The sequence below is a fragment of the Lycorma delicatula genome, chromosome 2 (assembly GCF_047948215.1).
Source record: "Lycorma delicatula isolate Av1 chromosome 2, ASM4794821v1, whole genome shotgun sequence".
NCBI classification, from domain to species: domain Eukaryota; kingdom Metazoa; phylum Arthropoda; class Insecta; order Hemiptera; family Fulgoridae; genus Lycorma; species Lycorma delicatula.
In genome coordinates, this window is record NC_134456.1 from 151,510,534 (window position 1) to 151,525,897 (window position 15,364).

The following is a 15,364-nucleotide window of genomic DNA, read 5'->3' on the forward strand; positions in this document are numbered from 1 at the left end:
TGAGACAACTCTCGTACACCACAAGAGTGAAAGAGTAAAAGATGTACATTCTACCGACGAGCAACTTAAAACTGGATGGTGGTTGTGACATGCAACATTTTATGAATGTAAAAAAAAAACCATGAAAAAGAGAATTAAATTAAATTTTGTGTTTACATTAGGAAGTTTTCATATTTACCATATTTTTATAAAATATGTTAGAAGTGACTGCCCTGTATAGCAATGAACTTTTGTGCTCAAATAATAATATTTAGACATAATATAATCACCTGACACAAAAAGTTGTTCTCAATGCCTTCAATTTCTTGTTGAATGTTTGCTTTCAGTTCATAGATAGTGTGGGGATTTGATTCATAAACTCTATCTTTCAAATAACCTCGAAAGAAAAACACAACTAGACAAATCTGGGGAATGCAGAGGCCACCACTCTCTCCTGACTGTTCAATCTTCTGTAAAAAGCCACATGAACACATGTTAGTGAATCATTTGATGTGCGACAGATTGCTCCTACTGGTTGAAAGAAGCCATTATCTTTTTCATGATTGTTAACTATTCTTTAAAGATTGTATGGTACACTTGTGGATTAACAGTCCAGTCAAAAATTCTGGTCCTGTTATAAGATTACCAGAAACAGCAAATCATGCCTCATCTTACAAGTAATACAGCATCAGGTCACTTTGCCCATCAACAGTGTTTTTGAGAAACCAGTCACAATAAAGATGTTTCAGTTTGTCTCTTAAGTTGTTACATAGTTCCCACACGACATAAATCATGAAGAATATGGCAAGATGTCTATTTTACACTACTTTGTAAAAAAAATTAAAATGTAGATTTTTCAGATCACCAGAAATTCTTGTTTTAATATCAGCAAAGACCTCTGGAGTCCTAACGGAAGGTTGCCTATTTCATTTACATTTCAAACTAACCCTTTTATAAAAACACAACTACAAAGAATGAAACTATACTGCATTGAAGCATTAATAATTTATAACTGACAACATTAGATGAGAGTAGTAACATAACAATCAATAATGCTGCTAGTAAGTAGCAGGTGATACTCAAATTAACTGGCTCAGTTCAATTTTAAATTGTTCACTAAATAATGTGAATGTTCACATCATTCATTGAAAATATTAATTCATTCAATGTACTGGTGCTATGAATTTATCCAGCAAAAATTGAAATACAAGAACATACATAAATAGCAAGTACTCTACCTGAAATAAAAAAAATATTTCTCACCGGCTTAAAACTCTTGAAAAAAGCAGTCTTTAACTCTTAGGATAACAAGAAATAATGATTATAAATGAATTAGTCTGTTATGATGAGGTAATTATACACAGTAGATCTGAAAAGTTCCCAAACTAAATTTCTGTAGTTGATACAAGTCTCTCAGACAATCAAGGAACTATGTAGTACAATGTCTGACAAGTATGTGTACAAAATTTTATCACATTTCGTCATTTTAGTCTCGAGTTATATTTGGCCGCATATGTTGTGTTCATGTGACCTTCTGCAAGTTTGCGATATGGAACAGAGAAGTGCGATAAAATTTTGTGTTCAACTTAAACAATTTTTGGTTGAAACTTTTTCTATGAAACAGCAAGCGTTCAGTGATGAAGCTGCATCTTGTATTATAACACAGATGTGGTGGAATTGGTTTAAAGACATCAGAGAAATGACGACAAACGAAGTAGGAGGCAGGTCAACAGCTGTTCACGATGAAAACATTGCAAAAGTGCGCGCACTCTGCTCAAACAAACTCATCTTATCCTTCAGGCCAAAGCAAGTGTTAAACATCGGTAAAGAGGTGGTACATACAATTCTACCAGAAACAATGAACCGTTGAAAGGTGTACGCTCGTTTTATTCCACACTTCTTGACCAAAGAACAAAAACAGGTGCGTCTTTCTTGCGCTCAAGACTTTGCTGAAACTGCTGATAGCGACCCAAATTTTTTGCAAACAATTCTAACTGGGGATGAAAGCTGGTGCTTCATGTATGACCCGCAAACAAAGCGTCAATCCGCTGCTTGGTTGAGTCCTGGAGCACAAAGACCAGTGAAAGTCAGGCACAAAAATCAAGAGTGAAAACAATATTGACTGCATTCTTCAACCCAAAGGGCCTGATTCATCATGAATTTGTTCCAATTGATCAAATCGTGAATTCTAAATTCTATTTGGAAGTAATGAAATGCCTGATGTGTTGCATTCGTCGAATCCAGCCAGTTGGACTTTCTTGCACAACAATGCCCCAGCACACATGGCAATAGTTTTAACACATTATTATGCTGCAAATCAAATCACCGTCTTATCCCACATGACTTGGCTCCAGCAGACTATTTTCTCTTTCCAAAAATAAAGCTGAAGATGAAAGACCACTTTTTCAGTGACATTCCAGCTATCCAAAGGGCTTGCACTGAGTAGTTGAAGGCAATCCCACAAAGTGATTTCACCAGGGCATTTGACGGGCTCTACCACCATTGCAACAAGTGTATAACTAGAGAAGGGTTCTATGTAGAAGGCTGATGCGAGTAAATTTGTTTATCTTTAAATCTATATTTTTATTCTATTTGGTTTGGGAACTTTTCAGACATAGTGAATAAACAAGTAAAAAGAAAGCATATGAAAATATATACACTAAAATTAAAAAAATCATACTTTGCTTCAACATCTTTCCTCCAGTAGACAGTAATTGGTGGTTCATTTTCAAAAGGTGATCGCCGCTTACTAGGTCTGAGTCCTTCCAGATCTGAAGATTTTAAGAGAAAATCTGACATTGCACGACCTGGTGTTATAAAATTCCGTTCAACAGATGATGCAGTTAAATCAACACGTGCTCGTTGCCTTATTTTTGCTGCTTTCTTAGCTGTTAAAAGAAGTAAAAATAATAGAATGAAAATAAGAGGTGATAATATTAAAAAATTTTATTTGCCCATTTTATATATAATATCCAATACAGAATACTGTTATTACAAAAATACACAAAATAAAATAATTTTGTAACACAGTTTCTTTTTTAATTAGCTGCCTGGTCGAACATTTCAAATTTTTTTGCTTAGTTGTTTTACAACCATTTATACATGCATGTCAAATTAATGACCACATCTTCTCTCTATAAAACAATGCTAAACATTAACATATTAATAAATAAATAAATCTTTTATCTTAAATGGTATTGATTTGTATTAATAATACATTATATTGGTAACATTAAGAATGGGTAGATGTGCTACTCCATAGATAAAAAAGGAACTGTTCCAGAATCTGCCAGAATGGATCAAGGGAAACCATGGTAAATCCTTCATCACAGCAGCACCACAAAATACACAATTAATTATTTATTTAATAAAATACATGTGATTAAAGTTCATATTAATTATTTAAATTATAAACACATGAAATAATGTTATGGTAAATACATGAGGATATTAAAACAATAAACATAAAAAATAACTACAAAACAAATCAAAATTCAGAAGGTGTAAATGAAAGTTACATGGACAAATATTTATGCACCTGTTGAACAGAATGCAGAAAATTTGAGATTTAAAAAAAATTTTAATTAGTAAAATTTAATTTAATTTTTAAAAATTTATCAATAATATTTGTTTCTATAATTGAGTTGTAAATAAACAGTAGGAAGATTTTTTTCTTTAAATCTTCTGGTAACTTATTAAAAATTCTAATGGAACCATAATAAAGCCCTATCTCATAAGCCAATGTATTGTGATGAGTTACAAGAAACCAGTTTTGCTGCCTTGCTTGATAGGCTTTCTGTAATATGTAGTTTATTTTTTTTACAACAAATGATTATTCATTTTAGTAAATATTGCACACTCATCAATATAAATGCAAGGATAAGCTAACATTTTTAATTTTGTAATTTCAGTCTACATGATTCATACTTATGGACAACAAACAATGATCTGATGACTATTTTTATTTGTTCAAAATTCATTCAGACTTTTTGATGGAGCCCCAAAGGATGACATCAAACTTCAGTCAGAAATAAACATTAGCACAATAAACCAGAAGCATTTTATTAAGGGGACCACTTGGTCCTATACTTGCAATGTTAATAAAACTTTCTTTTTTTGGTAACCAACATAGCTATCAACATGATTTCTGTTTTGTTTTAAAGAACACATCTTTTTACATATGTTGAACTAAAAACGTTATAAAAATAATGTTTCATAATATTTTTAGTTTCTTTTTTACAAACGTCTGATTTTTTTTAGAAGTTTTTTATGTTGCATTTTGAAATTTTGTGCTGTCTTTTAAATATTGTTAGTTCCACTTACGCAGATTTTTTTGCTGAACAAGCTAAAACTAAAATTGAAGGTGATATCTCTAATAGTTCCTGAAAAAAAGTAATTAAACCACTGAAAAAGTAAATTTACGGAAAATGCAAAAACAAAAAATATAAATAGGAGCCTGCCTCTTTTAGTACATTCCTGCAGCATATGATGGATTTTCACCTTCCTCCTTCTCAATCAGATCTTCTAGCCTCCTTTTTACAAGACGCCTGCCTATCCTTCCTAACTTTTTTCTCAAGTTCTAACTGAGCTTTTTTCGCCTGCTTTATTTGTCATAGGTCCAATGATCTCATTACACTGACAACGTTTATCAGATTCCAGTCCAATTTTTTCAAGCAATTTACATTTTCCAATATGTCCATCATTGAAGTGTATTACAGCTTGAGATACACCAAATTTCAATGTAGTTCACTGTACAAATGCATTCTTGGATACATAACTCGTTAACATCCTGTGTTTTTCCAGGAAGGCATTTTTCTAGCAGCTCAGGGTTTGCTACATCTTGAAAAACGGGATTTATAAATTGCATTATTTTTTGGGCAAATGGAAATGATCATCATGGTTATACTTTTCTCCTCTTTTCATGGCTTGTTGGAACTTGCACCAAGTTCGCAAGTTCCGTCATCTTTTGGACACAACTGATGTAGTGGATTCTCGTTTGATGAAATTACATGAAAATACTCTGCCCAAACTGCCTGTTTTAAATTACTAACAGTGTTATTGGGTTTTTTCTAACTGCCAGTTTATAATAGGTCAGCAGTTGCAGGATGGCAGCATCAGTTAGATTATGTCTACTTCCAAGTAGAGTCCCATCAGGTAGTTTGTTAGTTTTCTTTTTGAGATTTCTTAATCTGGAGCCCATATGCTTCTGAACGTCCTATGCATTTGATTTTATTTAATACTACATCATTCCCATAAGGTTGGCATGAAGATACTTCAGCAAAGGTCTTTCTATAACCATCGCCAAGGAATTCAGTATAACGAACATTGTAAGATGGTACAGATTGTTGAAAATGTTTTACAGCTCCAGCTACCTCCATTGCCCCACTTGATCCTGAATTATTTGCAATGCAATTATTGTTGTGATTATTATTCAGTTTATCTTTATAATTACATAATTTTGAAATTATTTCAATGAACTACTTTTCCAGTTATTAAGAATGATGCAGAAACTACTACATTGAGGGAAGTGTGTCCACGCTTCTGCCACGTCCCAGTGCAGTCTCTATTGTTATCATTTTCTAAAACCGTTTCTTCAACCGCATTTGTCAAACAACCTTTGCACACAAGTTCTGAAATAGATTGTAAATAGTTGGAATGTATGTGGAACAAATTCACAGGAGGACCGATATTCATAATAGCACATAGTTTCTCAGCTGCTGCTCTGCCCTTCCCTATAATGCGTAGACCATAAACTAACCTAAGGTTTAAGTCATCAAATTTTTTTATTTCATCATTGATTGTGGTTTCTATAACTTCACAGATTTTAGAAACCACTTTTTCCTTGCATTTACCATTAACACAAAACAAACTTATTTCACATGCCAGTCCAGACAATGATCTCCTTTATAACTGCAATCCACAATGGCAAAATTTACACACCGCAATATTATCCAATAATTGTTATAATTTATTCAAATTAACAATATCATATTGCCAATCACTACTGGTTTACACTGTCTGGTTTATACAATTTTAAGCATGGACTTACTTTGTAATCGAAGATGATGGTGAATAATTATCACAACTTTTATCTTGATGGTTAGGATCGGCACAGAAATAGGCTGCAGCAGTTTTGAAGGACTGATCGTAAATTTGTTTCCATAGAACTTCCTCCTTTTTAAAAAGTCAGTGCTTTCTAGAAATTTTAACTATACACACACAGAGCACTTTCAAAACACACGAAAAAACTAAACAACTCCACAACTTACTCTATGACACGCTAAACAACACACAAAGCCCAAACCAAAACAGTACATAATCAGTTGTTATAAATAAATAGTGTTCTACAAAGAGTTCAGGTTAGTCAATTTGAAATTACAAAAACATCAGAAATAAAGAAAATCTCCCTAAAAAATTGATTTACTGCTAGAACTACGATGTACGAACATGATATAAAACATCATCATGTTTTATATGCCATTTTAAAGAATTAATTCTACTCCATAATAATCCGGAAAAAAACAAAAAAATCGATTTTTCAACTAATATTTACTAAGTACCCTTAAGACAAAATGTCAGTTTTGTCTTTTATCTAATTATCTCAAAAGAATTTGTCATTTAATAAAACATCAAGAAATTTCACTTTATGGGCAACAGAAATAAAATTGTTAATATTAATAGAAATTCTATCCACAAAATTAGTAGTTTCAACTACATGAGAAGCACAATGCAACTGCAGTTTAATCCATATTTAAAGTTAGATGGTTACAATCCATCTAGTAAATAATTTTTTTAACAGCAAATATTGAATTTTCAAATCCTTTCACATAATTACCTTCAGATAGATACAGCTGTATTACCTGCAATGATATATCATTGCATATATTGTCATTTAAATCGTCACGTTGGTGAAATTTGTCAGATGCTTTGAGCATCTCCACAATACATAAAACCCCAAAAATGCTTTGACTTCCACAAAAGAAACATCTCTATTAACTTGAGTTCATTAAAAATGTTAATAATTTTCTCAATATAAATAAATGATGCGGCATACAATTTCATAAAATGATGAATTTAAGGAAAAGTTATCAGCATTCTGTTAATAACAATTCTTCCTCATTTATTATTAAAATGTTTTTATATAGACACCATAGGCTAAAGGAAAATCTGTTAGGCAATAATACATAATGAGAAAAAATAAAAGTTTACCTGAACAGATTGACTGGCCATCTGCATATATGTAAACACTTCCATGTATTAAACTCCCTACTTCATTTAGGTAAATAAAATATAAGAAAAGGGTGTAAGATTGATCTCTGGGACACCAAATTCCATTGTAAGGAACTTTAAAATATGTGACCTAATTTCATCCTTAACACCTATATTTACATCTTTAATGTACCGTTTTATTTTATTTAAGTAAGTGTAAAACTAATCAAGTGCAGTATCTGTAACTGCTAACACCAACATAATACCAGGGGTCGATCAGAAAGTTTTCAGCCCGAAGAGATGGCAAACTTACGAGCCAATGACTATGATATTTGTCAAGGATGGTACTTTAGACGGCATGCTGCGAAGTTTCAGATACTTGTTTATGGCAATTGAATAAAGCAAACAGGTTTTGACATTTTCTGAAAAATGGATATAATTGAAGTTAAAGCTGTTATAAAGAACTTTGTTTTAAAAGGTTTACCTTCAACAGACATTCAAAAAGATACATTCCTCTTTAAAGGATGCTTCCCTTTTGTTTTCAACAGTAAAAGGTGGACTGCTGAATTTTAATGTGGTTGTACAAACATTCATGATGAAAGATGAAAAAACCACTACAGCCGACAAAATTGTCACGAAAATCCACAATGTCACATTAAATGATCATTAACTGAAAGTAAATGATCATTATGAGAGCTTTCTGAAATCGTAAAGTTGTAGATATTCATGTAAAAATTTATAATAGAATCATTTTTATTCCATTCCACCAAAATCATTAAATATTATCACTTTTGGCTACATACCATTACCAATAGTAATCCAATAAAGGCAACAAAAAATAAAAAATCATCTATGTAAAAAATGTAACTTTTTTATTTAAAAACTATTCTACTTAAGATTCTATCTGAAAAAAGTTTATAATGAAACCTTCACTAAAAAACCTTCCTCTATGAAATAATAAATGATTATATAAATTTTAAAAACATTTATAGATTTTATAAAATATAAAATATTATATAACTTTCCTGACTTTGCCTTTGACAGAGTTTTATTTAAAGTAAACCTTGTGGTTTTTATAAGTAATATTAAAAGTAAAATTGAGAAAAAACTCAAAATTCTTATTAAAAAAATGGAATCCATTTTTGACCACCTTGCTTGTCAGTTACTTCATACATTTTTAATAACAGCCATGACTTGGAAAACAGATAAAGCATCAGAAATTATAAAAAATTGAAAAATTTTTTAAAACTTTTAAGTTGGGTCCCATGAAATCCTGTTCTTAAAAATTTCCTATGTCATTGATATTAATACTAGATCCTGAAAATTAAGTTTAAAAGAAATTGATATTTCAAGTAAGGATTCTGGTAGAGTCCTAGTGAATAGATTGGTCTACAGAATATTGGTAAAAGGGAAAGAGATTTTGTTTCTTACAAAAATATCTCTGATTATTTGAATGACAATATTCCAGATTTTCAACTAATTAGACTGCTACAGCCACACTGGGGAATTTTTTTAAAAATGTACATTATTTTTAAAAAATATAATACTATTCAAATAAACTTTTGCTTCTACAGGAAATGTACTTTTATCTAGGTTTTTTAATTGACTTTTCTATAAGGTATAAAAAATTAAGCCTGTGTTAAAATAGTTATAAAATTAACTTCTGAAAAGACTGGTGGAAACATACTATTGGTCAGTAGTAAATTATAATGTTATGACCTGCATTTAGGGCCACCACACAAAAAATCTCATGAATGTTTGCTACGTTGGTAGAAGCGACAAATAAAAATGTGATTCTACAGTTTTTATTTAAAACAGTTATGTGATCTTGCAACTCATAAACGAAGATCAACATTAAAACAAATACAGATCACAGAATTATTTAAGAAATAGTGTTTTTAAAGGTTGATTAATTGTCACTAGATTATATTCTATTAAATATACAGTAATTATTTTTTTATTTTTTGTAAATTATAAGAAATGGGGTGTTATAAGAAATAACACAATCTGAACTCAATTTCAATCAAATATGTTTTGTAAGCTTTTTTAATAAGTTTCTTAAATGTCAATTTTAAAAAAACAGTAGGGTAGTAAATTTTAATTTCTTTCTGAAAAATTTTATAAACTCCGATTCTTTTATTAGAAAATTTTGATTCGCTGAATCTTTTGTAAATAATTATTGTCAGTCTTTTATTACATTTCACTTACGCTCTGAGTATCTTTTAATTTATTTTTATTTTTTTAATAAGTGCGATACTCATTTACCTTGCTTTACTGGATAATCAGAAATTCAAATTTCCGATTATCTGGATTCTGCCTTGTAAAAGAAAATTCAGATAATTGAGACGTTCCACTGTATTATTAAATTTTGAAATGTTAATTATTTGAAATTCAGAATGATGACTGCAATGAGACTATCTGATGTCATTAGAATTTTATAATAAAATTTTGTTAATTTACTAATCTAATTATTTCCTTATTCAACTCTCTTTTTTATTTGTCTTACTTACTTGCACATGCAGCAGCAGCAGCAGCTGCTGCCGCTGCAGCAACAGCAGCAGTAGTAGGCTCTTTCTTTACTTCAGTTTCCTTCTTTAATTCTTTTTTCAGGCATAAATTAACCGGAACAGTACTAACAGCAGCTGTAAATGGTTCTTTATTTAAATCTTTATTAGAATCAACATTTTCTTCAGTGGTATCTGATTTAGCTGGAGATACAGCGTCTTTAGATGAAGCTGTTGTGGTGTCACTCTTTTTAGTATTTGTATCTTTACCATTAGATTTAGAATCTTTGGAATCTCCACTCTGAGATGAGTTAGTTGAATCTGAATTTCCTTTTCTACCTGCCGATGAAGCATTTCTTACTGGAATCAAATTTTCATTCTGTATTTTAGATAAATCACTTGAACATAATGAAGTGTACATGTTGATTCTGCGACTCCATAATGTGTTCAATATTTCTGTTCTCTGACATTTTTCCAATTGTCCTGAAACAGTCACCATACAGAATCATCATCATATTATATTAGAAGTCTATTTCCAAAATCAGAAAAGTAAATATTACTATTTTAGATACACTACACACATTTCTACTGCAGCACACAGAGATTGTTTATAATTGTCCATGCTTAAAATAACTACCAATAAATTACTTTTATGAACAATAGACCTATCTAAATATAAAAAAGATTTATCTTGCATCAGTTTTCTTTAAAAGAAAAAAACATATATTTCAGATTTTAAATTTTGAATAAATATAAGATAAGATCAAGATATCCAGTTATTTTTTTCTATAGAACTAGTATATACTTTTTAAAAATTTTACTACACTTTTGATAATTACAAAGAAACAACTTTGTTAACAATTTAATGATTATATATATAAAATATGATTTATTTTTCAACTTGTTGCAATAATTTCTACTGAAACATAGATAATTACTAAAATTTGACATAGTATTAAACATTTATTTTCTTAATAAGTGATACCACTTCAATTATGTTCAAAGCGACCCTACCATTGGAATACTGACAACAAAGAAAATATCATCTCAATCATTTTATTGCTCTCTCTTAATGATAAGTGTAATTATCATATGTTAATCATGACCAATACACATTTTTAAATACAGACAACTGTTAAATTAATCCATCATAGATATGTATGCAAAAATCCAAAGTGAATGACTATTGTATATCATACTGAATCAAAAACGTTTGTGATGTGAAGATCACATTCATTCACCTTCAAGATGCGATACAATTAGATGTTCCAGTTCAAGATGCAGATAAAAATGTGTATTTACCATCATCATTTACGGGCAGTCCGTGACACCTCATGAGTATACACAGGAAGCCATGACTTATTTTCAAAAACATGGCTGTCCAGATCTATTTAGTATCTTTACATGCAACCCTAAATGGTCAGAAATTGAAATTATTTTGAAAGGCAATGAGCAAGCTTCTGATTGCAATAATGTTATTTCCAGAGTGTTTAAATAAAATCTTTCAAAATAGATGGTTGTTATCATTCGCCATGAAATTTTTTCAGATTTTGTTTGTTGGATGTACTCCATAGAATGGCAGAAACAAGGCTTGCCAGATATGCATATTTAGCTAAAGGAAAAGGTTCAACTTTGAACATTTCAGCAGAGCTACCTGATAGCAACACAGATCCTGAATTATTTGATATAATATCAAAGAATAAGGTGCATGAACTGTACAATCAGCTAAATCCAAATTCACCGTGCATGAAGAATAGCAGATTTTACAAGCGCTATCTGCGAATGTTTTTAAAGTCAACAAAAACAGGAACAGATAGTTATTTATCCGTAATATCATTGACACTGTCCTAACAATGGAGGATTTATGGTCGAATTACTTACCCGAATCAGCAATGTTTAGCAAAATTGGAGTGTAACAATAAGTGGATCATACCATATAATCCACTATTATCAAAGATGTTTAATGTTCATATCGTGGAATACTTAAATCAATCAAATATATTTGCAAATGATTTTTCTACAGTTAATACTTGCAAATCCCATATTCCTGTGTACCAATATATTGTATTTTTATAATCAGAAACCAACTTGAACAACCCAAGTACAGAATTACAAAGTAAATGAGATGACACTTACCTTATTTTTTATTCCATAAGTACTTTCGCGAGATTCCGCATCATCAGTTGTATATATTTATATAAAATTACAAATCAAACATAAGAAAAATTAAAATTAAAAGATTAAAATTACAATCACATATACAAAAACATATGAAGTCAATTAAAGAAAATAATTACATATATATAAATATGAAATTATAATTACAAATTTAAAGTTAAAATTAAATTTTTTAAATCAAATAAAACAGAACAAATTTATACTATGTAACCTGGCCATTCAATGTTACATTACTGAGTGGATTTGAATTAAATTATTTATATATACTATGATTACTTCTATTTTTATCTAAAATTGTGCTGCCATATGTTGCTGCTTTTATAAGACTGTCATCTTCATACTCTGCTCTGTCTGAAAGGTTGATCAAGTTGGAATCTCTTTTGTATTTATATATATAAATATACATAAAATCTCTCTAAAATGTCCAAACTTTTACTATTATTATTTTAATTAAATTTCTTGATTTCCACTATTTCAAAATTTGTTCAAACATTAGATGCAGAATGTTTCTTAATAACATGGTCAACAACATTAGATAAACCCAAATTACCATTTTTATAATTTCTAATGTGTTCTAAAAATCTAAATTTAAAAGACATTAATTTCACCCATACATATGGTCACAATCATTACATTTTATTTTTATAAATTCCGCATGAATTATATATATATATATATATATATATATATATATATATATATATATATATAAGTCAGTGTGATAGTTATTTTTTAAATATTTTCTTATATAATTGTCTGTCTTGTAAGTTGGTATAAATTTACTTTTATTGTAAACATTAGTTATATTTCCAACAACATTATCAGTGTATAAATATTTTAAATATACATTGTCAATTTTTTGTCTATCATTTATAGGTATAAGAATTGTAGTATTATTAATTTTTGAAATTTGTTTTTTGTAATTAAAGAAACATTATAACCATTATGATTAGCAATTTGTTTTATAATATATATATCTTTGTTTAATTTACTTTTATTTGTATTATGTGTGTAATTAATCACTCTATTAACCATGTTTGAATATGCATTAACTTTGTGTGACCACAGATGATTTGAATTTCTATGTATTGTAGTTTTATTGGTTGTGGATTTCCTATATAATGACATTATAAATTGATTATTTTTGTTAATTTTCATACTAACATCTAGAAAATCTATTCTTCTATTTATGTCAATTTCAAAAGTAAATTTCAGACTATTACAGTATGAATTAATTTTATTAATAATTATTAATGTTCATTGTGTATAATACGATTATAAACTACAAAGACATCATCAATATACAAAGTCCATAATAGGATATCATGGGTATGAATGTCATAAGTAATTTTATTTTCAAAATCCTGTAAATAAATTTCAGACTTGAGGCTGATAATGGAAAACCCCATTGGTAAAGTACTTTCCTGAACATAATATTTATCATTAAGTTTAAAGTAATTTTGTTGGTAAATATTTGTAACAATAGTAATATTATTATTAACAAATAACAGGTCTTCTTTGTTGTATTTTGTTTTTTATTATTTGAATTGTTTTATCTATGGGTATGCTAGGGTACATATTACTAATTCTGTAACATACCATTTAGTTTTTTCTCCAACTGTTAAATCTTAATTTATTTACAAATTCAAATCCGTTTTTTATATTGTATTTATAATCCAAATTCATTTTTATCCTAATTATTTTATCTATTGTTTTGAATATAATATAAGATGGAACAGTTGTGAAATCTATCAAAGGTCGCATAGGTATACTAGGTTAACGTATTTTTGGGAATCCTGTTAATTTTGGTGAACTTGGTTCAAATGGGTATAATCTAGAATGATATTTTAAGTTATTCTTATAATTGAAAATATTATAGTATTTTTTTGTTAAACTTTTAATTATCTTTAAAAATTTATTAGTGGGGGGGGGGTCATTTATTTCTTTGAAATTATTTTCTAATACATACTGTTTCATCAAATTATTATATTTTTCAGTATGCATAAGTACAGGTGTATTGATTTTATCCAATTTTAAAATAATGCAATTATTTTTATTTAATTTATTTTTAATTTGTAAAATTACTTTTTTATTAATATTTTTTTGGAAATTTGTTTGAAAGTCAAATTTTTACTTTTAACTTTACAAATTTTAATGCTAATGATATTACATAATTGTTCTTTGTCATTAGGATTTACTTTATTAATAATTATTACAGAATCAATTACTATATTTTTAACAACATTATTCTTATCACCATCATTCAAATTAAATTTAAATGCATCAGCAATGATAAACTGTTCCTTATCATCAACGTTAGTAAAATCAACATTAGTAAAATTAATCAAATCAAGACTATTAAATAATTTTGAATCTACAAGTCCATCTTTGAAATGTAAATCATTAAGAGTATCATTTGTTGTCTTCCTGCAATTTATAATCGTCTAAACCCCTAATATTACCATACTACTCATTGTAAACGTAATTATAATTATTATTACTATTATTTCTAGATTTTAACAAATTATTAATTTAAAAATTTTTGGAGTCATTAAGTTTATTTTTAAGAATTTCAATGTTAGTCTTGAACAAATTAAATACAATAACAAAACAAATATAACCAAACATTACAACTTCCAAGACCTGTACCAACTGGAGGTGTGCATTATATAACTTTATATTAAATTTCTTTTATAATATACATGTTTGATTTCCTGCTTCATTCTGAATCTTTCTGCAAATTTTTTTGTTTTTGTTATATATTTAATAAATTGGGAATTTTTTATCTTTATCATGGCTTATTTAGGGATAAGGGTAAGTGTTATTTCATTTACTGTACTTGGGTTGTTCAAGTTGGTTTTTGATTATAAAAATATAATATACTGGTACAGAGGAATATGGGTCTTATAAATATTCGCTTTAGAAAAATCATTAGGAATGCCGACCAGGCAAAATTATCATTCAGATTTTATATAACACACTTAATACATTAATAAAATGTGCTTTAAATTAAACATCATCCCTCAACATGCTAGGATTTTAATGATAATGATAATGTTAATTTTGCGCCAATCACTTTGAAATTGATACATAAAATATAATGATCCAAAATCTCGGTCGAGTTTGTTAATGGGTTGAAATGAGGGGGGCTTATTTGAAAAAACAAAATATCGATATAACTTATTAAGTAAAACATCAAATTCATTTAAAGTTCCTACTATTCTTTGTATAAGAGCCTAAAACTTATCTAAGTAAAGTTTTTTGATATCCCCAACCATTGGCCCAGGGGGTGGAAAAGATGGGGTTACAAAGACAAAAAAATCATACCTCCATTAATAGGCACAGTATCGAATCCGTTTAACATGGTCGTTAGTCCTCTAAAAATTATGTAAAACTTTTGTTTGATACAATTTTTGATATGACCAAACCTTGCGGCAAAGGATGACCAAAATGTTGCTTGAATTATAAGATGGGGCTTGTCGTATGCTAAACAA

General features: G+C 29.0%; 1 protein-coding gene across 3 annotated transcripts in view; it reads right to left on the reverse strand.

Annotated features, from left to right (window-relative positions):
- The window catches only part of ZnT49B (solute carrier family 30 member 9), a 138,816-nt gene that overhangs the window by 87,852 nt on the left and 35,600 nt on the right, over positions 1-15,364 (reverse strand). For all 3 annotated transcript variants that reach the window (XM_075356460.1, XM_075356459.1, XM_075356458.1), the window contains 2 exons: positions 9,699-10,175; positions 2,660-2,867 (listed from right to left, as the gene is read on the reverse strand). In XM_075356460.1, coding sequence (XP_075212575.1) covers positions 2,660-2,867; positions 9,699-10,175 — 685 coding nt within the window. The remainder of the gene's footprint in view (positions 1-2,659; positions 2,868-9,698; positions 10,176-15,364) is intronic.